At 42.5% G+C, this 23,313-nt stretch overlaps 1 protein-coding gene across 1 annotated transcript; it reads right to left on the reverse strand.

Annotated features, from left to right (window-relative positions):
• Positions 1-1,057: 1,057 nt before the first annotated feature.
• On the reverse strand, positions 1,058-14,741 carry LOC147727983 (uncharacterized). The gene is made up of 5 exons (XM_086963217.1): positions 14,705-14,741; positions 10,095-10,130; positions 3,457-3,894; positions 1,780-1,995; positions 1,058-1,342 (listed from the first exon to the last, which is right to left on the reverse strand). The coding sequence occupies exons 3-5, from the start codon at positions 3,892-3,894 to the stop codon at positions 1,058-1,060; spliced, it is 939 nt and encodes a 312-aa protein (XP_086819343.1). The 5' UTR covers positions 10,095-10,130; positions 14,705-14,741.
• Between the last annotated feature and the right edge of the window lie 8,572 nt (positions 14,742-23,313).

The raw sequence follows: 23,313 nt of genomic DNA on the forward strand, positions 1-23,313 counted from the left end.
CTTAGTAATGCTGTTGTTGTGATGTGTTGTTCTGTGCTAGTGATGAGTGGTGCTGTGTTGGTGTTTAATAATTACCACCACAGCATAACTCAGCACCACAACAGTTGCACTTCTCCCAACAACGGCATCACTGATGTCCACGAATGCAACACGCAGCAATACCACTTTATTATTCTGCACCCCCACAGTACCATTGAGCAACAACACAGCATCACTCTGCACCACCACAGCCGTATTTAGCACACCAACAGTCTCATTCATACATACTACTGCAGTACTGATGACTGTTGTGTATGTACGCCTGGTGAAAGCGTCTATTGATAGCTGTTGGTGTGTGTGCTTGTTCAAAGCGTACATGTTTTGATTGTATGACGTTTGTCTGCTGAGTAATGCTGTAGTGGTGATGAGTGGTGCTGTTGTGGTAAGTGTTTGTGTGTAGTTGTAGTGTGATAGTGTGTTGTTGTTGAATGATGCTGTTGTGGTGGTGTAGAGTGATGTTGTTGTGTTGCTGAGTGATGTTAGTGTGGTGCTTAGTAATGCTGTTGTTGTGATGTGTTGTTCTGTGTTGATGATGAGTGGTGCTGTGTTAGTGTTCAACTATTACCACCACAGCATAACTCAGCACCACAACAGTTGCACTTCTCCCAACAACGTCATCACTGATGTCCACCAATGCAACACGCAGCAATACCACCTTATCATTCTGCACCCCCACAGTAACATTGAGCAACAACACAGCATAACTCTGCACCAGCACAGGCGTATTTAGCACACCAACAGTCTCATTCATACATACTACTGTAGTGCGTGCAAGCTACAGAGTGTGTGTATTTTGTATTTGTTTTTTTATGTGAGATGGATTGGCTGAATGTTGTATGTGGGTGTGACTATGTTGTATTAATTGAGTGTATTAGTAGTTATAATTTGCCTTCTGTAGTGAAAAAATTACCATAGAGGTTTAAACTTTGTATTACACACCTTTTTATTTTTGAAAAAGACACAAATATTTATTTTTTAACTTTGTACAAAAATATGATAGCCTGCCAACATGCGAATTTTAGTCAGAACATATGTCATCGTCTTTTTCTTTAAGAATATTTATGATTTTCCCGTTACAAAACACCACTTCAAAAGTTTGCGGCAAAAAATGTACAAGGGCATCCCCGATGTTGTCAACTTCATCATCTAACATAAACCATTTAATTAGTATCTCATTTTCAATGGGCATTGATTGATATTCGTCTGTGTTTGTCACCCTTATTGTGATAATACTAGTTTCATCTGTGGTGCTTTCGACGCCATAAATTTGAATGTCCATCTTTTCCTGTGGTGGGGCTGTTACCTGTTGAGAGAAAACAAATGCAACAATTAGTTAGTACATTTTTATACTTTATGTTTTGTGTAAGGCCTATAGTGGGTGAAAGGGACAGAGTGGGTGAAAGGGACACAGTGGGTGAAATGGACAGAGTGGGTGAAAGGCTCAGAGTGGTTGATAGGGCCTGAGTGGTTGATAGGGCCTGAGTCGGTGATAGGGCCAGAGTGGGTGAAAGGGCCAGAGTGGGTTTAAGGGCCAGAGTAGGTGAAAGGGCCAGAGTGGGTGAAAGGGCCAGAGTGGGTGAAAGGGCCAGAGTGGGTGAAAGGGCCAGAGTGGGTGAAAGGGCCAGAGTGGGTGAAAGGCCCAGAGTGAAAGGCTCAGAGTGGGTGCAAGGCCCAGAGTGGGTGAAAGGCCAAGAGTGGCTGAAAGAGATATTCCCAAAATGTTTGGTTTGTTGTGCTTACCTCCATTTTGCTATGGCGCGTTGTATTCAATATTTTTTGTGCATTGAATTCATGGACAGTTACGTGAGTGAGGGTAACATATTTTCCAAGATGTATTTTAAATAGTGATGCTTCTCTCCACAGTGTCACTTTTATGTCATCTGTTGCATCTTTTAAAGTAATCGATTTCAGTGGGTTATCTTGCCCATTGATAAACACAGTCTTTGCGTCCTCTTCCTACACAAAAAGTAAGCATTGTATTAAATAGTGACTGTAAAAACACATAGTACTAGTGCGTTGTATGAATGGCAATATAATGTATCATATTTAACGACCCAAATGAACATCCTTTCTAAAAGATTGCATTATTTATTGCTAAAAATGGCTTTGTAGAGAGTACTTGTATTTGTAGTATACACCAAAGCACTGGCATATTATAGTTTTCAAAACTCGTACTTTCTACATAGTGTGAAAGAGTGTATAATGCTATGTTTTTTGAGCTTGTTAGTGAAGTTACTAAAGGTGTAATGTGTGTGTAAGCCAACTATGCATTTTTTTAGTAGACATGATGACATGAGTGAGGGTGAGGGTGAGGGTGAGTGATTGAGGGTGAGGGGTTGAGGGTGAGTGAGGGTGAGTGAGGGTGAGGGTGAGTGAGGGTGAGGGGTTGAGGGTGAGTGAGGGTGAGGGTGAGTGAGGATGAGGTGTTGAGTGAGGGTGAGGGTGAGTGTGAGTGAGGGTGAGGGTTTGAGGGTGAGTGATGGTGAGTGAGGGTGAGGGTGAGAGATTGAGGGTGAGTGAGGGTGAGACGTTGAGGGTGAGTAAGGATGAGGGTGAGTGAGGGTGAGGGGTTGAAGTTGAGTGAGGGTGAGTGTTTGAGGGTGAGTGAGGGTGAGGGTGAGGGTGAGGCTGAGGTGTTGAGGTGTTGAGTGAGAGTGAGGGTGAGTGAGGAGTTGAGGGAGAAGGGTTGAGGGTGAGGGGTTGAGGGCTAGTGAGGGTGAGTGAGGGTGAGTGAGGGTGAGTGAGATTGAGGGTGAGTGAGGGGTTGAGGGTGAAGCGTTGAGGGTGAGGTGTTGAGGGTGAGTGAGGGTGAGGGGTTGAGGGTGAGTGAGGGTGAGTGAGGGTGAGGCATTGAGGTAAACACAGTCTTTGCGTCCTCTTCCTAAACAAAAAGTAAGCATTGTATTAAATAGTGACTGTAAAAACACATAGTACTAGTGCGTTGTTTGAATGGCAATATAATGTATCATATTTAACGACCCAAATGAACATCCTTTCTAAAAGATTGCATTATTTATTGCTAAAAATGGCTTTGTAGAGAGTACTTGTATTTGTAGTATACACCAAAGCACTGGCATATTATAGTTTTCAAAACTTGTACTTTCTACATAGTGTGAAAGAGTGTATAATGCTATCTTTTTTGATCTTGTTAGTGAAGTTACTAAAGGTGTAATGTGTGTGTAAGCCAACTATGCATTTTTTTAGTAGACATGATGACATGTTTGCGTTCATACTTCCGGCACATATTGTCCCTGAAACAGTCATAAGACTTTTTAGACTTGCAATTTTAAAAACCAACAAATAAATAAGATATGTCATTTACAATACCAATAAGTCCAACTTTTCTAATGCGAGACCTATTGCATTTCCAATTTTTTTTTTTAGTTGAGATGATGACATGTTTGCGTTCATACTTACGGCAATTATTGTCCCTGAAACGGTCATAAGACTTTTTAGACTTGCACGTTTTATTTCCTTAATGGGAGAAGCCGATGGTGCAGGCGGATGCAAAATGTTCTTTGCTTGTTGGATCAGGCCCTCCTCAATTGTCATAGCGGGAAATTTTGTTACTTTAGTTTGCTTAGCAATTAAAATTGTTTTGTTTTTGATGATAAAGTTGCGTATCAGTAGTCCACAGTTACTTTTAGTTTGCTCATATAAATTTTCTTGATAACAAGTACATTTCATGGTTCCAGTTTTATCTGCTAGAGCCAAATGAAATAGAATTTTCTGTTCTTGTTTTGCATTTTTGTAAGTAGTTTTTCCTGAGCAGTTGATGACATTGACTCGTATGGGTTTCTGATATGGTTTGTTGTCATCGGTATTAATGTTCATGATTTCTTCAATAGACATCATCTGAAATAGAAAATGTGCTATAACATGTTAAATACAAACCCATATTGCTTTATGATCACTGTAATAGCATTCTAAAGTACCATAGTTGTGTAGTTGTTCATTTGTATATATATGATCTAAAATGGATTGGTAGTTAGTTGTGTAACTGTTAATGAGTTGTTGACATTGTAATTTTGCTTCAAAGAATCCAAGTAATTGCTTGGTGTTTGCATTTTGTTGAGATACATCCACATTGAAATCCCCTATAATAATCAATTTGTGTGTGGGGTAAAAATCCGTAATATTTGTGATAAAATCCAAAAGAGAAGTTATACTTTTTTGGGGTGGTTTGTATAAAATAATAATAAGGTAATCCGTGTTATAAATATGTAGAGTAAAATGTAAAATGTCTATCCCTTCATGTGTCTCATAAATAGGCAATATAAATAAATCTTTTTTGTAGTACATAATCATTCCATGGTTTGTGTTGTATGTATGAAATTTATCAAATATAATGTGATGGTATTGTTCTATCTTAAAATCAGTAGCTGTAGCCTTTCTTGTAGTGTTGATCTCAGTTAAGCAAATAATGTCTGCTTCTAATATATTCCTATCCGCTATCATAGATGTAAAATCTTTCTGTAGTGATCTTATATTGTGTGCAATGATATTGAAATGTGCACTGTATGTATGTAACTGTGGGATATGTATTTCAAGTGGCATTTCTGTCCTTAATCTGTGCATTTCCTCATTAACTTGTGGATGTACTAAAATTTTACCTTCATCAAAATTGTGTACATATACATTTTGTATTGATTTTGCCCTGCTAATAGCAACATAATGCAAATGATGAATCTTGCTGTTATTAAAGTGTATATAAAGTGGTTCGAGAGTTGCACCTTGTGTGCGATGTATAGTGCGTGCTGATGCTTGGCGTAAAGGAAATTGCTTCCGTATAATGGTAATAAATTTTTTAGTGTATTGAAAATGTCTAGCTATAGCATGTATTGGTGTCCATGTATTTTGTATTTGTGAATGATATAAGTGTTTATATTGTTGTCTGGTTGTTTGTCCTATACTCTGATTGTCAAATAACAACCAAACAATAATAGGTGTATTGTTAATCAATTCAACTAATTGTACCACACCAGTTGCGCCATTTGTTAAACCATCATTGACATCCACATTGCAACTTAAATCATAACGAAGTTGTAAGGCAATGTGTAATGTATGTGAAAGGCCCATTGTTTTCTGTGGATCTTTGGGCAGTTGCTTAAGAATAGTTTTTTTCACATTTTCAGACAAATCAGAACTGACAGTATCGCTTGCTACTGTTATGTAGACTGGATAATCTTTGCAATGTTTTTCCAAAACCTTTTTGTTAATTTCATTAACTTCTATATTAGTTGACATGATATATGGAATTGTTTCTAATAAACTCTCATCAGGTTGTATTTCCCTTTGCTTAATTTGTGAAATATCTTCTTCAGTATGCTTGCCTTCTCTCAACCGGTTTAGTAATTGAGCAAATTGAAGATCTTCTTTTTGGCGCATAATTTTTGTTAATTCAAAAATTTTAAAATGTTCTTTCCATAAGTTAGCACTTAAAGGACCATACATCTGTGTAGAATCCTGAAAAATGTATCTGTCAAATACAGGTTTTAATTGGTAAAAGTCACCAATGGCTAAAATTGAAATTCCTCCAAATGGTTCATTAGATGATTTTATTTCTTGAAGCCTGTTATGTATAAAATTTAACATATTGTGTCCTACCATTGAAATTTCATCAATAATAACAACTCTAACATGCATCATTTCCATTTGTAGAGCAGTTCTATGTTCATGACTCAGTTGTTTATAAGTCAAACTTTGCGACACAGGTATTTTGAAAGTGCTATGCAGTGTTTTGCCATTAATATTATGGGCAGCCTTTCCTGTTGGAGCAGTAAGTAAGATATAAACATTATCAGGATTTTCACCTGCCTTAGTGTTATAGTAGCGTAGTAAAGTTTGATATAGTGCAGATATTACAAAACTTTTCCCAACACCAGCCCCTCCGGTGCAAAAAGTATAGCATGGAGTGCTTGTAGTTTTAAACCAATGCAAGTGATGGTAAACAAATTTAAGTTGTTCTTCTGTTAAGTTTTGCATAAGTTGTTGGTATTTATCATTGGGTAAAATAACGTTAGTTGAGCTTTGTTCTTCGGTTGTAGTTCTAATTCCTAAATCTAGAGCCAAATCATATCTATTATTATTTTCACGATTTGGGTCTTCTGTCTGTATATTAACAGTTGGTGATAGAGGAGGTGAAATTACATTTTCATGACACTGTTCAAGAATAATGTTTGTAACTTCGCCATGCTGTTTGTTATAGATTTTTAGTTGTGTGTCAACAAATGTTTTAACTTCCAGATACCTATCATAGTAAGTTTCCTTGTTGATTAGTATTTTTTCTTCTTCCCTCCATGGATAGTGCAACATTAATATTTCTCTATAATACTCTTCTGGTTCATTATTTTTGCTAAATCTGCAAAAGCGTATTATTTTCCCTTGTCTGCGCTTATTTAAAGCATAATCATAATTCTGTTTCTGTTGTTCTTTATTTCCATTACTACATTCTATTTCTAATTCTTCCTCATCTGAGCTGTAAAAGTTTTGTTCTGCAAGTAAATCTTCGCAATCATTGATTTCTCTCCCATGTGTTTTTTTCTTCACATAGTTAAAATTAGCAGCATAGTCTGCTAACGTGCACATCTCTAATGATTGTGGCCGTTTGCAGTACTTAATAATAATATTTTCACATTGAATGTCAGTTGAATTTTCTGGCAAGTTATTAATCGTTTCGATATCACCCATTAAATAAGTTCTTTTCTCTGGACGGCTAGTATTAATAAATACAAATGATCGTGAGCTTTTCCGTAATGGTATTTGAAGAATTAGATATGCTGCTTCTTGAGCACTAATTTCTGTGCAGTTGAGGAATTTGTTTCCTATGTGTTTAAGTTGATCTTTGATATTACTATTGCTTGTTACCTCTTTAGCAGCTTGCGCAAGAAGTTTGCTAATTCCTCTTTGCGATTTACTGATATATGAGATAATGTAGACAGCACAAGCATAAGGGTCCAGTATAAACTGCAAGTCTATGTTTGCTCGCCAAGCTTCTAAAAGAGTACTATTGTAGTTATTGATGAAGCATTCGCCTGGTGTTCTTTTAAAAAAAATAGTTGTTTTTTGTAAGCTAGTTTGTATTGAAGTAATATATTCTTTATCATCCATTTTAATGAAGTCTAAAAATTCCTCAAAAGAAAGTGTATTAAAAGTAGTATTATTCATAGCTTCATGTATTATTTTCATATTATCTTGCCATTGCTTATTTGTCTCCTCAAGTGTTAATGGCTCTAATATGAGCGTTCTTGACATTGGATATTTTGGATATTGATATTTGCATGTCCGTTGCTGTTTACGTCTGCAATTTTTTGTGTGACCATGCCTTTGTAGATTTATTAACGGTTGTAAAACAGGGTTCTCAGACTTATGACAAGTGATATATTTGTCAATAAAGCTATTGACTTCTTCCACTGGTGAAACACCATACAGTGGTGCTTTGTTTACCCAGAGTAATGCATGTATATGTGGAGAACCTCTTTGTTGGAATTCGACTCTGTAAAAGTAGTCTACTATTTCCCCAATTGGATTAGTGCCATTCAGCAAAACACAATTAAAGAATTTCCTAACTTGATAGTCAAACTGTCTTGCACATGTTATTGGATCTTCTTGTATTAATTTACTTTTAGTTTCCCAAGACATGTTTAAGAATTCTTCCTCTGTACATTCCTTTAAGTTTCTAACTCTCAATAGTATATTTATTAAATGGTGCCATTTTGTTTCGGCAGCAGATAAAGTCAAAAAGAAATTGGGTATGCCAAGTTGCCTTATCATTGCAAAAATATCTTTTTTGCAACCTTCCCAATATGGAGGTGAACTGCGTATAGTTTTTAATACTTTGTAACCCTCATTAAACTGTAAAACATTGCCAATATTATATTTAATGTCTTTAGCAGTTATTTTATTCCCATCTGTAAAATGTTTCCTGATGGATATGTTGATTTTACCATGGATCTGCTTAATATGTAATTTCTTCAGTTTAAAAAACACATTACTAATAGATTTAGCGACTCTTCTATCATATCTCCTTAACTCATCTTGGCAAATAGTACTATAATGTACCGGTATGTGTCTTTCCTTATTGTTAGGCCTTCGTTCACCACAAAAAATAGTAGGGAAGCCAAAAACTCTGAATCTTTATCCTCATATAAACCTCTTGGCGTGTTATGTTCAGCTGGAGCTAAACTTAACACATTCACCGAATTACTAGTAATTGTTTCATTTGTTAACATAGTATCCAAATTCCCAGCTTCTATGTTGTCTGAACTATCAGATGAATTGTTTGTCTCAGAAGTCTCATTGTGAGATTCTATTTCTGGAGGTATATACTCCCAGTCAGGGTTAATAGTAACACCATATTCATTAAACATTGTACTATTTTTAGCTAGCCATGTAGCTGCCTTTTTTACTGTATTTGGTCTAATATTCTCATAATGTGTATATGATTTATAGATTAATTTCCTTTTTAATTTCACTGGGATTGTCATGGCGTCATTAATTTGCCTTGGTAAAATGGTAACAGTTGTCATAACATCTGCAGGTACATTAACTACTGCACCTGATAATGATTTTTGAAAACCGCGTGGCAGACTCCGAATTTGTAAGAATGGTATCCTAGGTGAAACTAATCTTTCTTCTAAATCATATAATTCTAATTCAACTGGTACATTTGGGAACCCCATGCCATTTACAATAGAACATGGTGGTATTTTGTTTTTGCGAATGTAATAATAGCAAGTCCTACAAATAAAATTTGTTTTCTTGTTACTAATGTTACACTTTTTGAAAATTTCGGATTGGCTAACACTGCGTATATTTTTCAACGTTTGTTTATGCCACAATTGATTGCAAAGAGTACAAATGTATTCCGGGCCATGCAATATTTCACGGTGGAATTTGCGAATGATTGTATGGATTTGTTTACCTCGTTTCTGTCTTTGGCCCTGCGTGAATCTTGGTCTGTTATTATCAATAGCACTTAGTTGACTGTTGGTAATGTCTTCTTCAGCTGTATTAACTTTTTTTCTTTGTACAACTTTAGTTGGACATGTACTTGAATCCCTTTTTCTTTTCAGAGACTGTTTATTTGTTCCCTGTATAGATTTACTATTCCCTGGTAATTGTGCTAAATGATTAGTATTGCTATTCCCTCCCTTACTTTTATTCTGTAAATCATCTGAAGACATTGTTGTTGATGTTATAGTCTGATTAGGAGTACATTCAGTAGTATGTACCCCAATTTTTCTTTCTTGCGGTAGGTGACTATTTTTTTGTGCACAGTAAGTGCTTTTGTAAATGATTTCCTTTTAATGACTTTTATATCTATTGGTGTTAATTCAAATTGGACACATTGCTCAGCCTGATGTGTAAAGTTATATGCTAGTTTCATAACATATTGAATCAGCCCTTCAAAAGAATGAAATGCAATTGTAACACATGTTCCGTTTGAATGAGGCATGCCTTCATGGTCCCTACTATGTGAATCAAATACAAAGTATGATTGCATATGTTTGAAAATAGCTATAACATAAACATTCATACAAAGTATAACACCACAGTGCTTATTAACAGTAACATTTAATGCTGTGCTAATATCTGGGTAGGCTTTATCAAAACGTTTAAGGACATCACCGTAGTAAGCGTTCCGTAGCAAAAGTGAATATATCTCTTGATTGTGGTCTATATACCTTGGCAGGTCATCTGGATGCATAAGTGTTTCTTTGTTAATAGAATGCATTTGTAGATATAAAGCATCCCCACGGTCCATTATATAATGCAGATCATTAGAGTTCCAAGTAGTTACTGGCTTGCATAAATTGTGCAAGACAGCAAAAACACTATTTGGTAAGCATTGCTTACCTTGTGATTTGCTATTAAATTTGCTATTCCCTTGATGGTAACTTGCTTTCAAGCATCTCTGCATCTTATATGTTATACTAAAATGTTTTTATCAACAAATGTAAATTAAGAAGCTTTGTCAAGTAACTAATTTTTTGGGGGACTGTAAGGTATGAACTTTTGAAAATTTTTCCGCTAACTGGCAAAGTAGTATTTACCTTAACTTCTGTTTCTTTTGTTGTTGTTTTAATAATCTGAAAGGATAAAAAAAAATAGTGGTTATAATATATCTTTTTTAATGTTTCCCGTAAAGGCCACATTAGCATGTGTCTTTTAAAGACCTGTTAAGAGCTCTGGTGCTACTGTGAGTGTGTGCGCCACGGCTGGCACACAGGCAGGGTGAGATGATAGAGGGAGAGAGAGGGAGTGGGAGGAAAAGGGAGGGGGACGGAGAGGGAGTGAGTGTGTGCGTGAAAAGTTAATACTGAGAGACGTAAAAAAAGGTGTGTGTGTGTCATCTTGTAACTTGGACTGGTTACTGTGTTGCATTGAATCTGAGAATGAATGCGGTGTGCGTGTAATATTGAAAGTGTACCCAGTTAGTGTGCAAGTAATGTACAAAGACAGAAAGGGAGTGAAGGGGAGGGAAATGGAGAGGGAGTAAAAGGGAGGGAGAGTGAGGGAGATGGAGAGTGAGGGAGAGGGAGGGAAAGTGAGGGAAAGGAAGGGAAATGGAGTGAGAGGAAGGGAAATGGAGTGAGACGGAGAGTGATAGGAAGGGAGACGGAGAGGGAGGGAGAGAGGGAGGGAGAGAGAGGGGGAGGGAGACGGAGGGAGTAACACAGTTAGAGTGAGAAAGAGGAAGGCAGGAGAGAGGGAGGGGGAGCTAGAGAGAGGGAGAGAGAGGGTGAGTGTGGGTGAGGGTGAGTGAGGGTGAGGGAGGGTGAGGGGTTGAAGGTGAGTGAGGGTCAGGGTGAGTGAGTGTGAGGGGTTGAGGGTGACTGAGAGTGAGGGTGAGGGTGAGGTGTTGAGGGTGAGTGAGGGTGAGTGAGGGTGAAGGGTTGAGGGTGAGGGTGAGGTGTTGAGGGTTAGTGAGGGTGAGGTGGTGAGGGTGAGTGAGGGTGAGTGGTATTGAGGGTGAGTGAGGGTGAGGGGTTGAGGGTGAGGGTGAGGGATTGAGGGTGAGTGAGGGTGAGGGTGATTGAGGGTGAGGGGTTGAGGGTGAGTGAGAGTGAGGGTGAGTGAGGGTGAGTGAGGGTGGGTGAGGGTGAGTGAGGGTGAGTGAGGGTGAGTGAGGGTGAGTGAGGGTGAGTGAGGGTGAGTGAGGGTGAGTGAGGGTGAGGGGTTGAGGGTGAGTGAGGGTGAGGGGTTGAGGGTGAGTGAGGGTGAGGGTTTGAGGGTGAGTGAGGGTGAGGGTGAGTGATTGAGGGTGAGGGGTTGAGGGTGAGTGAGGGTGAGGGTGAGTGAGGGTGAGGGGTTGAGGGTGAGTGAGGGTGAGTGAGGATGAGGTGTTGAGGGTGAGTGAGGGTGAGGGGTTGAGGGTGAGTGAGGGTGAGTGAGGGTGAGGGTGAGAGATTGAGGGTGAGTGAGGGTGAGGGTGAGGGTGAGTGATTGAGGGTGAGGGGTTGAGGGTGGGTGAGGGTGAGTGAGGATGAGGTGTTGAGGGTGAGTGAGGGTGAGGGTGAGTGTGAGTGAGGGAGAGTGAGGGTGAGGGGTTGAGGGTGAGTGAGGGTGAGTGAGGGTGAGGGTGAGAGATTGAGGGTGAGTGAGGGTGAGAAGTTGAGGGTGAGTAAGGATGAGGGTGAGTGTGGGTGAGTGAGGGGTTGAGGGTAAGTGAGGGTGAGGGGTTGAGGGTGAGTGAGGGTGAGGCTGAGGTGTTGAGGTGTTGAGTGAGAGTGAGGGTGAGTGAGGAGTTGAGGGAGAAGGGTTGAGGGTGTGAGGGTGAGGGGTTGAGGGCTAGTGAGGGTGAGTGAGGGGGAGGGGTTGAGGGTGAGTGAGGGTGAGTGAGATTGAGGGTGAGTGAGGGGTTGAGGGTGAAGGGTTGATGGTGAGGGGTTGAGGGTGAGGGGTTGAGGGTGAGTGAGGGTCAGTGAGGGTGAGTGAGAATGAGGGTGAGTGTGGGTGAGGGTGGGTAAGTGAGGGTGAGTGAGGGTGAGGGTGGGTGAGGGTGAGGGAGGGCGAGGGGTTGAGGGTGAGTGAGGGTGAGTGAGGGTGAGGTGTTGAGGGTGAGTGAGGGTGAGGCGTTGAGGGTGAGTGAGAATGAGGGTGAGTGTGGGGTTGAGGGTGAGTGAGGGTGAGGGTGAGTGAGGGTGAGGGGTTGAGGGTGACTGAGGGTGAGGCGTTGAGGGTAAGTGAGGGTGAGGGTGGGTGAGGTGTTGAGGGTGAGTGAGGGTGAGTGAGGGTAAGTGAGGGTGAGTAAGGGTGAGTGAGGGTGAGGCGTTGAGGGTAAGTGAGGGTGAGGGTGAGTGTGTGTGAGGGTGCAAAAATAACGACCCCCTTAAAGTAGTGTCGTTATTTGTATTAGGAAAATCGTGAGCATTGCTGAGGATGCGGGACTTGAATGTGTCTATGGGTAGTTTTAAATGCTGGAATTGTTGTTGGGGATGGAGAGGGAGTGAGTGTGTGCGTGAAAAGTTAATAGTGAGAGACGTACAAAAAAGGTGTGTGTGTGTCATCTTGTAACTTAGATTAGTTACTGTATTGCATTGAATCTGAAAATGAATGCGGTGTGCGTGTAATATTGAAAGTGTACCCAGTTAGTGTTCAAGTAATGTACAAAGACAGAGAGGGAGTGAAGGGAAGGGAAATGGAGAGTAATGTACAAAGACAGAGAGGGAGGGAAAGTGAGGGAAAGGAAGGGAAATGGAGGGAGAGGAAGGGAAAGGGAGTGAGATGCAGAGTGATAGGGAGGGAGACGGAGAGGGAGGGAGGGAGAGAGGGGGGGAGAGAGAGGAGGAGGGAGAGAGAGGGAGTGAGACAGAGGGAGGAACACAGTTAGAGTGAGACAGAGGAAGACAGGAGAGAGGGAGGGGGAGCTAGAGAGAGGGAGAGAGAGCTATAGAGAGGGAGGGATACCGAGAGAGAAAGAGAGAGAGAAAATTATGTGTATGGCGGGAGGGCTCAGTGGACGAAGCCTTCGGCTGCAGGGTCCTGTGATTAACCTCATGTTCAGTTTTATGTTGTTGCTGTAGCCCCGACCCTTACCCACTGACCCTGCCCCCACCGATGCGGCCCTTGGACACAAACAAAACAGTAAATTTGGCCCCTGAGAGAAAGATTGTGAGTAGCCATGTAATAGAGGGTGTGTGTGAAAGTTCCCTTGATCGTGGAATGTGTGTATGAAAAGTTTGTTGTGGTGTGGCGAAGTGTTGCGAACGGTTTATGGATGTACTATTCCCCCTAATGTTACAGTGTGCCTGTGAATAGTGTAGTAAGTGTAAGGTTAAGTGTTTATTTTTGTAGGCAGCTAATCCTGGCTAATGTGTTATTGGATGTGTGTTTGTGAAAAGGTAATACTAGTAGTTGTACGAGCGGCTGTTTTCGTGTGTCAGCTTGTAACTTGGATTAGTTACTGTGTGGCAGTGAAGCTGCGATTGAATGCATTCCGCGTGAATGTTGTAAAGTGTAGCCTGTTTGCGTGCAAATAAATGTGCAATTAGAAGTTCTGACTGAAAGTTTGGTGCTGTAGTGGCGAAGTGGTATGATCTTAGATTGCGTTGGAGTCGCACGTGCTGTATAAGGGTGGCAGTCAGTGTTTTGCCTAATGTGACAGGGTGTGTGTGATTAGTGTAAGCTGCAGCTCTGTTCACTCTTGAGTCCGATCATCCTGTTTACTGTCTTGCTGTGAAGCTGTGACTAAAAGCGTAATGAGTGTTCTGTTGTGGTCCCACTCAATTCGGCGTGCGTGTGATATAGTATGTGTTCTTAACCGTGTGTGCGTGAAATGTTAATACTAAGAGATGTAAAAAAAGGTGTGTATGTGTCATCTTGTAACTTGGACTGGTTACTGTGTTGCATTTAATCTGAGAATGAAAGCGGTATGCGTGTAATATTGAAAGATAATATGACAGGGTGTGTGTGATTAGTGTAAGCTGCAGCTCTGTTCACTCTTGAGTCCGATCATCCTGTTTACTGTCTTGCTGTGAAGCTGTGACTAAAAGCGTAATGAGTGTTATGTTATGGTCGCACTCAATTCGGCGTGCGTGTGATATAGTATGTGTTCTTAACCGTGTGTGCGTGAAAAGGTAATAGTAACAGACGTAAAAAAAAGGTGTGTATGTGTCATCTTGTAACTTGGAGTAGTTACTGTGTTGCATTAAATCTGAGAATGAATGCGGTTTGCGTGTAATATTGAAAGTGTACCCAGTTAGTGTGCAAGTAATGTATGTAGTTGAAGTTGTGAACGAAATGTTCCTGGGAGTGTGGCGAAGTGGTATGATATGAGATTGCGGCCGAATGTTCCGAAAGTGTGTGTCGAGTGTAGTTCGCATGGTGTAACGGGGATGTTTGTTCCTATGCATGTGAATGTGATAATGTGTGTGCGCTTTTGTGTGTTAGGTGCAAGCTGAAGCTGTGGGTACTGTTGATCTTGTTGATAGTGTCAAGTAACCTGAAGTTGTGCTTGCAATCAATATGTCGTGCTTGTAATTTAGTAAGTCTTGTTAGTTGTGTGTGCGTGAAAAGGTAACACAAGGAAATGTACGAGAGGGTGTGTGTCAAACTTATGTTGTGCCTTGAATAATTGGAAGAAATGTTCTGTGTGGCGAGTCGAAGTGTTATGAACGAAAGGGCAAATTGTGTAGCAGAGTGAACAGTTGGCTGTACTTACATGATATATGTTGGTGCGCAGTTTCTTTCCCCCTATCAAGGAAATGTTGAAAGCGTATGAATAACCTACAAGATATAACGATAAAAAAGAAAGAAATATGTATCGGTAGGTTTAAACAAAGGTATGACCTGCTTGAGAAATTACGTAGTCCTTTGCTAAGTATTACCATAGAAAATTCAGTTTTCCCAACGAACATGTTGCACAATAATTTAACACAGGTGCAATGTTGATATAGTAACCGTTCTAATAAACACAAGTAAATTTATCAATACTGTCCCTTAGATGTATAAAAATAAAAGTTCCATGCACTTACTTTCTAAGATTGAATGGCGTAGTTTTTCAGTGGCTCTTGGTCGATAGCAGCAAGTACAGCGTCGTTCTGTAAGTCCAAGTTCTGTCCTCGCAGGTAAAAACAGAGTATGACTTAAAGTGACCCGTCCCTCTGCTTAAATAGGGGGTAACGATGCAAGAAACTTTTTTTTTTCTTTTTGGTTTAAGAAAGGATCAAAGCTTTTAGTCCTTCCCTTGCCCCAAGGAAAAGTCACACTAGCTGATGTGCGCGACTTGGAAGTGTGAATGTTTGAATGTGTATGCAGATGGAGTTTCGACATTGGCGCGACAGTAGACTTCCCTGGGCAACTCCCTTAAGCGCACATAAGAGTTCGCTCGCAACTGACAAAGCAAAGGGCATTCTATTTTTTTTCCTTAGTGTAATTCGACTTCAACTGTCTGCTCCAAGTTACCCTTAAAAATGGCATATATAAAGCTTCCAAAGTATACAAAGTTTCAGTTTTAAACCTACAACTCTTGTAATATACAGGCTCAAAGTTGTGGCGTTTATGTTTAGTATGAAAATACTGAACATTGCTGCGGATACGTCCATTAATGTGTGTGTGGCAACGTTAAAATCCAGTGGGCGAATGAGAAAGATGGTCGATGAATTTGTTTGGCAATACATAAATGTAAAGACAGGTGTGGCGAAATGTTATGAGCTGATGCATGGTGCTGAATGGGTCAGAGGCTGGATGCAATATTTGCCATCAAAGTTGTGTTATTTTTATTATGAAAATCGTGAGCAACGCTGAGGATGCGGCCCTTGAATGTGTCTGTGTGTAATTTTAAATGCTGGGATTGTTGTTGGTGTGTGTGTATGGCATGCTATGTAAACTATAGGAGTTTTGTTAAAAAAACATCACGTTTCCAGACGCCATTTTCTCCCTTACTGTAATTCGACTTGAACTGTCTGCTCCAAGTTACCCTTCAAAATGGCATGAGGAGTTGAGAGTGAGTGAGGGTGAGGGTGAGGCTGAGGTGTTGAGGGTGAGGCTGAGGTGTTGAGGGTGAGGCTGAGGTGTTGAGGGTGAGTGAGGGTGAGTGAGAGTGAGGGTGAGTGAAGGGTTGAGTGTTAGTGAGGGTGAGGTGTTGAGGGTGAGTGAGGGTAAGGGTGATTGAGGGGTTGAGGGTTAGTGAGGGTGAAGGGTTGAGGTTGAGGGTGAAGTGTTGAGGGTGAGGAGTTGAGGGTGAGTGAGGGTGAGGGGTTGAGGGTGAGTGAGGGTGAGGGGTTGAGGGTGAGGGAGGGTGAGTGAGGGTGTTGGTGAGTGGTTGAGGGTGAGTGGTTGAGGGTGAGTGGTTGATGGTGAGGGGTTGAGGGTGAGGTGTTGAGGGTGAGTGAGGGTGGGATGTTGATGGTGAGTGAGGGTGAGGTGTTGAGTGAGGATGAGGGGTTGAGGGTGAGTGAGGGTGAGGGTAGGTGAGGGGTTGAGGGTGAGTGAGGGTGAGTGAGGGTGAGGGTGAGTGGTTGAGGGTGAGTGGTTGAGGGTGAGGTGTTGAGGGTGAGGTGTTGAGGGTGAGTGAGGGTGAGATGTTGATGGTGAGTGAGGGTGAGGTGTTGAGTGAGTGAGGGTGAGGGGTTGAGGGTGAGTGAGGGTGAGGGTAGGTGAGGGGTTGAGGGTGAGGGTGATTGAGGGTGAGCATTGCTGAGGATGCGGCCCTTGAATGTGTCTGTGGGTCGTTTTAAATGCTGGAATTGTTGTTGGTGTGTGTGTATGTCTTGTAAAAACAGAACTTTGCTGCGGAGGCGTCCCTTAATGTGTGTGTGGCTACTTGTAAATACTGTAATTGTTGTTCTGTGTGTGTGTGTACGGGTTGTAGAATGATAAATATGGTGGCTGATTTGTTTGGCAATACATAAATGTAGAGACAGATGTGGCGAAATGTTATGAGCTGATGTATGGTGCTGAATGGGTCAGAGGCCGGATGCAATATTTGCCATGAAAGTTGTGTTGTTGTTTTTATTATGAAAATAGTGAGCATTGCTGCGTATGCGGCCCTTAAATGTGTCTGTGGGTAGTTTTAAATGCTGGGATAGTTTTTGCTGTGTGTGTACGTGTTGTAAATACAGAACTTTGCTGCGGATGCGTCCCTTAATGTAACTCTTGTAATATACAGGCTCAAAGTTGTGGCGTTTATGTTTAGTATGAAAATACTGAACATTGCTGCGGATGCCTCCATTAATGTGTGTGTTGCAACGTTAAAATACAGTGGGCGAATGAGAAAGATGGCCGATGATTTTGTTTGGCAATACATAAATGTAGAGACAGGTGTGGCGAAATGTTATGAGCTGATGTATAGTGCTGAATGGGTCAGAAGCTGGATGCAATATTTGCCATCAAAGTTGTGTTGTTATTTTTACTATGAAAATCGTGAGCATTGCTGAGGATGCGGCCCTTGAATGTGTCTGTGGGTAATTTTAAATGCTGGGATTGTTGTTGGTGTGTGTGTACGGCATGGTATGTAAACTATAGGAGTTTTGTTAAAAAAACTTAACGTTTCCAGACGCCATTTTCTCCCTTACTGTAATTCGACTTCAACTGTCTGCTCCAAGTTACCCTTCAAAATGGCATGAGGGGTTGAGGGTGAGTGAGGGTGAGTGAGGGTGAGGCTGAGGTGTTGAGTGTGAGTGAGGGTGAGAGTGAGGGTGAGTGAGGGGTTGAGTGTTAGTGAGGGTGAGGTATTGAGGGTGAGTGAGGGTAAGGGTGATTGAGGGGTTGAGAGTTAGTGAGGGTGAAGGGTTGAGGGTGTGAGGGTGAGGGGTTGAGGGTTAGTGAGGGTGAGGTGTTGAGGGTGAGTGAGGCTGAGGGGGAGGGGTTGAGGGTGAGTGAGGGTGAGTGAGAGTGAGGGTGAGTGAGGGGTTGAGGGTGAAAGGGTGAGGTGTTGAGGGTGAGAGAGGGTGAGGGTGAGTGAGTGTGAGGTGTTGAGGGTGAGTGAGGGTGAGGCGTTGAGGGTGAGTGAGGGTGAGTGTGGGTGAGGTTGAGTGAGGGTGAGGTGTTGAGGGTGAGTGAGGGTGAGTGTGAGTGTGGGTGAGGGTGAGGGAGGGTGAGGGAGGGTGAGGGGTTGAGGGTGAGTGAGGGTGAGAGGGTGAGTAAGGGTGAGATGTTGATGGTGAGTGTGGGTGAGGTGTTGAGTGAGTGAGGGTGAGGGGTTGAGGGTGAGTGAGGGTGAGTGAGGGTGAGGGGGAGGGGTTGAGGGTGAGTGAGGGTGAGTGAGAGTGAGGGTGAGTGAGGGGTTGAGGGTGAAAGGGTGAGGTGTTGAGGGTGAGAGAGGGTGAGGGCGAGTGAGTGTGAGGTGTTGAGGGTGAGTGAGGGTGAGGCGTTGAGGGTGAGTGAGGGTGAGTGAGGGTGAGGGTGAGTGAGGGTGAGGTGTTGAGGGTGAGTGAGGGTGAGTGTGGGTGAGGGTGAGGGAGGGTGAGGGGTTGAGGGTGAGTGAGGGTGAGAGGGTGAGTGAGGGTGAGAGGGTGAGTGAGGGTGAGATGTTGATGGTGAGTGAGGGTGAGGTGTTGAGTGAGTGAGGGTGAGGGGTTGAGGGTGAGTGAGGGTGAGTGAGGGTGAGGGGGAGGGGTTGAGGGTGAGTGAGGGTGAGTGAGAGTGAGGGTGAGTGAGGGGTTGAGGGTGAAAGGGTGAGGTGTTGAGGGTGAGAGAGGGTGAGGGTGAGTGAGTGAGTGTGAGGTGTTGAGGGTGAGTGAGGGTGAGGCGTTGAGGGTGAGTGAGGGTGAGTGTGGGTGAGGGTGAGTGAGGGTGAGGTGTTGAGGGTGAGTGAGGGTGAGTGTGGGTGAGGGTGAGGGAGGATGAGGGGTTGAGGGTGAGTGAGGGTGAGTGATTGTGAGGTGTTGAGGGTGAGTGAGGGTGAGGCTGAGGTGTTGAGTGTGAGTGAGAGTGAGGGTGAGTGAGGAGTTGAGGGTGAAGTGTTGAGGGTGTGGGTGAGGGGTTGAGGGTGAGTGAGGGTGAGGGGTTGAGGGTGAGGGTGAGTGGTTGAGGGTGAGTGGTTGAGGGTGAGGGGTTGAGGGTGAGGGGTTGAGGGTGAGTGAGGGTGAGATGTTGATGGTGAGTGAGGGTGAGGTGTTGAGTGAGTGAGGGTGAGGGTGAGGGGTTGAGGGTGAGTGAGGGTGAGGGTACGTGAGGGGTTGAGGGTGAGTGAGGGTGAGGGTGAGTGAGGGTGATCATTGCTGAGGATGCGTCCCTTGAATGTGTCTGAGGGTATTTTTAAATGCTGGAATTGTTGTTGGGGTGTGTGTACGTCTTGTAAAAACAGAGCTTTGCTGTGGAGGCGTCCCTTAATGTGTGTGTGGCTACTTGTAAATACTGTAATTGTTGTTCTGTGTGTGTGTGTGTACGAGTTGGAGAATGATAAATATGGTGACTGATTTGTCTGGCAATAGATAAATGTAGAGACAGATGTGCTGAAATGTTATGAGCTGATGTATGGTGCTGAATGGGTCAGAGGCCGGATGCAATATTTGCGATCAAAGTTGTGTTGTTGTTTTTATTATGAAAATCATGAGCATTGCTGCATATGCGGCCCTTAAATGTGTCTGTGGGTAGTTTTAAATGCTGGGATAGTTTTTGCTGTGTGTGTACGTGTTGTAAATACAGAACTTTGCTGCGGATGCGTCCCTTAATGTAACTCTTGTAATATACAGGCTCAAAGTTGTGGCTTTTATGTTTAGTATGAAAATACTGAACATTGCTGCGGATGCGTCCATTAATGTGTGTGTGGCAACGTTAAAATCCAGTGGGCGAATGAGAAAGATGGTCGATGATTTTGTTTGGCAATACATAACTGTAGAGACAGGTGTGGCAAAATGTTATGAGCTGATGTATGGTGCTGGATGGGTCAGAGGCTGGATGCAATATTTGCCATCAAAGTTGTGTTGTTATTTTTATTATGAAAATCGTGAGCATTGCTGAGGATGCGGCCCTTGAATGTGTGTGTGGGTAGTTTTAAATGCTGGAATTGTTGTTGGTGTGTGTGTACGGCATGGTATGTAAACTATAGGAGTTTTGGTAAAAAAAATCACGTTTCCAGACGCCATTTTCTCTGTTACTGTAATTCGACTTCAACTGTCTGCTCCAAGTTACCCTTCAAAATGGCATGAGGGGTTCAGGGTGGGTGAGGGTGACGGTGAGGGTGAGTGAGGGTGAGGGTAGGTGAGGGGTTGAGGGTGAGTGAGGGTGAGGGTGAGTGAGGGTGAGGGTGCAAAACTAACGACACCCTTAAAGTGTTGTCGTTATTTTTATTATGAACATCGTGAGCATTGCTGAGGATGCGGCCCTTAAATGTGTCTGTGGGTAGTTTTAAATGCTGGAATTGTTTATGCTGTGTGTGTACGTGTTGTAAATACAGAACTTTGCTGCGGATGCGTCCCTTAATGTGTGTGTGGCTACTTTTAAATCCTGTAATCGTTGTTAATGGTGTGTTGCTAGCATTGGAATAGTTGTAATAAGTTTATGCCAATGAAGACAACGGATTAATTTTGTAGTATATGCAAGCGTAGACGTAAAATTCACCATTTTTCCATAGTGCGCTCTACAGGTAGGCTATAAATTAGGAGTCAAGGTGAATGGGGATGAGCCTGTTGTGTTTATGAATGTAGTACCCAAGTATTTTTTAATTAAAACTATCCATCCCTTTTGTGACTGGCACTTTCTTTCACTTTAGTGTTTGTGTTTGTGCGCTGTAGTATGTGCTTATGTGAGTTAATGCTGTTGTGTGTGTACGTGTTGCTGGCCTTTATAATAATGAGTGTATGTTTCGGAACAAGCATGTAGTCCAAAGAGCCGTTGTGGGTGTATAACGGCTGAATGTGCACAACGAGCATGCTCTGTGTTTTTGGTGCGTTTGTAGGATCAAAGGTTTTAATCCTTCCCTTGCCCCAAGGAAAAGTCACACTAGCTGATGTGCGCGACTTGGAAGTGTGAATGTTTGAATGTGTATGCAGATGAACTTTCGACATTGGCGCGACAGTAGACTTCCCTGGGCAACTCCCTTAATCGCACATAAGAGTTCGCTCTCAACTGACAAAGCAAACGCCATTTTTTTTCCGTTCCTGTAATTCGAATTCAACTGTCTGCTCCAAGTTACCCTTACAAATGGCATATATAAAGCTGTCAAAGTATAAAAAGTTAACCTTTTAAAAGTACCACTCTTGTAATATCCATTCTCAAACTTGTGACGTTATGTTTATTAGTAAAATACAAAACTTTGCTGAGGATGCGTCCCCTAATGTGTGTGTGGCTACTTTGAAATCCTGTTTTCCTTGTTTTTGGTGTGTGGGTACGGTTGTAGAATGAGAAATATGGTGGCTAATTTGTCTGGCAATACATAAATGTAGAGACAGATGTGGCGAAATGGTATGAGCTTATGTATGGTGCTGAATGGGACAGAGGCTTGATGCAATATTTTCCCTTAAAGTGGTGTTGTTATTTTAATTAGTAAAATCGTGATCATTGCTGAGGATGAGGCCCTTGAATGTGTCTGTGGGTAGTTTTTAAATGCTAGAATTGTTGTTGCTGTGTGTGTACGTATTGTAAATACATAACTTTGCTGCGGATGCGTCCCTTAATGTGTGTGTATGAGAAAGATGGTGGTTATCCAAAAGAAGGCAACATCGGAAATGTTTCACTGAAGGCAACATAGGAAATCTTTAGTCTGTACAAGCGTCGTCGTAGAATCGCCCGATTTTACATACCACGCTGTAGAGGGAGGCTGTGAAATAGTAGGCATGGTTATGTAAAGTAAATGAGTTTTGTTAAAAAAGCATCACGTTTCTAGTGTTAGTATTTTCTTTCAGTGGGATTTTGTGAGTTTTGCGAAAAAAGCATCACGTTTCTAGTGTTATTATTTTCTTTCTGTGGGATTTTTTGTTTTTTTGGGTTTGTTGTTGTTCTCGGGCCAACACCCGGCTCGCATCCTGCTGTTCTAAATTAGCACATCCCCAAAGGAACTTCACAAGTGATTACAATCTTGACGACGGCGCTTAAAGTACTCTAGCATCCTGTAGTTTTGTTGACGAAAGCCTTGGAGTCTGTGGCCTGGCTGTGTGTTCATGTAAATGGTATTGAAGAGTGGTCCGAGCAGGTCCGGCGTATTGTTGGGGGTTAGGGCGGGTTGCGAGGACTGTTTAGTCGTGTGGATGTGCTAGAGGCTTTGTGATGTCACGCTGTGTCGGGGGAGGGAAATAGTAGGCCGTTGAATGGGACTGACTCTGTGTGTTTCATTTCGTTTATAATCATGTCAAAATATTAAATGTTTTTTAGGTGCAATGCTATAGATACAAGCGCTAATTTTTGCGTAGCACGCTGTAGAAGGAGGGGGGGAAATAGTAAGGCCGCTGAATGGGAGTGAGTCTGTGTTTTTTTTTTTCCTTTATAATGTCAAAATAGTAACTGTTTTTTAGGTGCAATGCTATACATACTATCGCTATTTTTTGCGTAGCACGCTGTAGAGGGAGGGGTGGGAATAGTAGGCCTGCTGATTGGGGAATGTACACGGCGATGTAGCTTGTAATGCGTCTGTCATTATTATTTCTTTTTGTCGCCGATTTCAGTTTCAAGTCTTTCGTTTATTGTGTTCTGAGAGCCTGGCTGTGTGCAGGGACAGAGAGGGGAGGTGCTGGCGTCTGGGGAGGGGGACTTGAATTGCGAGCCTGGCTGTGTACGGGAACAGAGGGGGGAGGTGCTGGCGTTTGTGAGTTGTAATATTAACTGTTTTTTAGGTGCAATGCTATACATACTATCGCTATTTTTTGCGTAGCACGCTGTAGAGGGAGGGGTGGGAATAGTAGGCCTGCTGATTGGGGAATGTACACGGCGATGTAGCTTGTAATGCGTCTGTCATTATTTCTTTTTGTCGAAGATTTCAGTTTCAAGTCTTTCGTTTATTGTGTTCTGAGAGCCTGGCTGTGTGCAGGGACAGAGAGGGGAGGTGCTGGCGTCTGGGGAGGGGGAGTTGAATTGCGAGCCTGGCTGTGTACGGGAACAGAGGGGGGAGGTTCTGGCGTTTGTGGGTTGTGGAAGAGATGTCGAAGGCTGTAGAAATGTTTGTTAACAAATAAGTATGTTTCATTGTCCCAAAAAATAGATTTGGGCAAGTTAGAGTTGAAGACGAAAGTCATTTATGCTGGGCAATAGGTCTTGTTAATGGTAAGAGTTTCGTGTGCCTGACAGTTTCACGAAAGACAAGCAGTGCTAGAGTGGTGGTAGAGAAAGTGGGGAGGGGGCGGATCCGGAGGTACGTCGTGAGGGGGAGTGGAATTGCGAGCCTGGCTGTGTCCG

The sequence above is a fragment of the Lissotriton vulgaris genome, chromosome 3_1 (assembly GCF_964263255.1).
Source record: "Lissotriton vulgaris chromosome 3_1, aLisVul1.2, whole genome shotgun sequence".
NCBI classification, from domain to species: Eukaryota; Metazoa; Chordata; class Amphibia; order Caudata; family Salamandridae; genus Lissotriton; species Lissotriton vulgaris.

What these genes read in the sequence shown, in the direction of transcription:
- LOC147727983 (XM_086963217.1), bottom strand. Translation starts at nt 3,894, where the DNA reads ATGATGTCTATTGAAGAAATCATGAACATTAATACCGATGACAACAAA. An exon ending in TTTCAGGGACAATAATTGCC is followed by an intron (nt 1,996 to 3,456) that starts GTAAGTATGAAC and finishes CTTTTTGTGTAG; the next exon opens with GAAGAGGACGCAAAGACTGT. An exon ending in CGCGCCATAGCAAAATGGAG is followed by an intron (nt 1,343 to 1,779) that starts GTAAGCACAACA and finishes TTCTCTCAACAG; the next exon opens with GTAACAGCCCCACCACAGGA.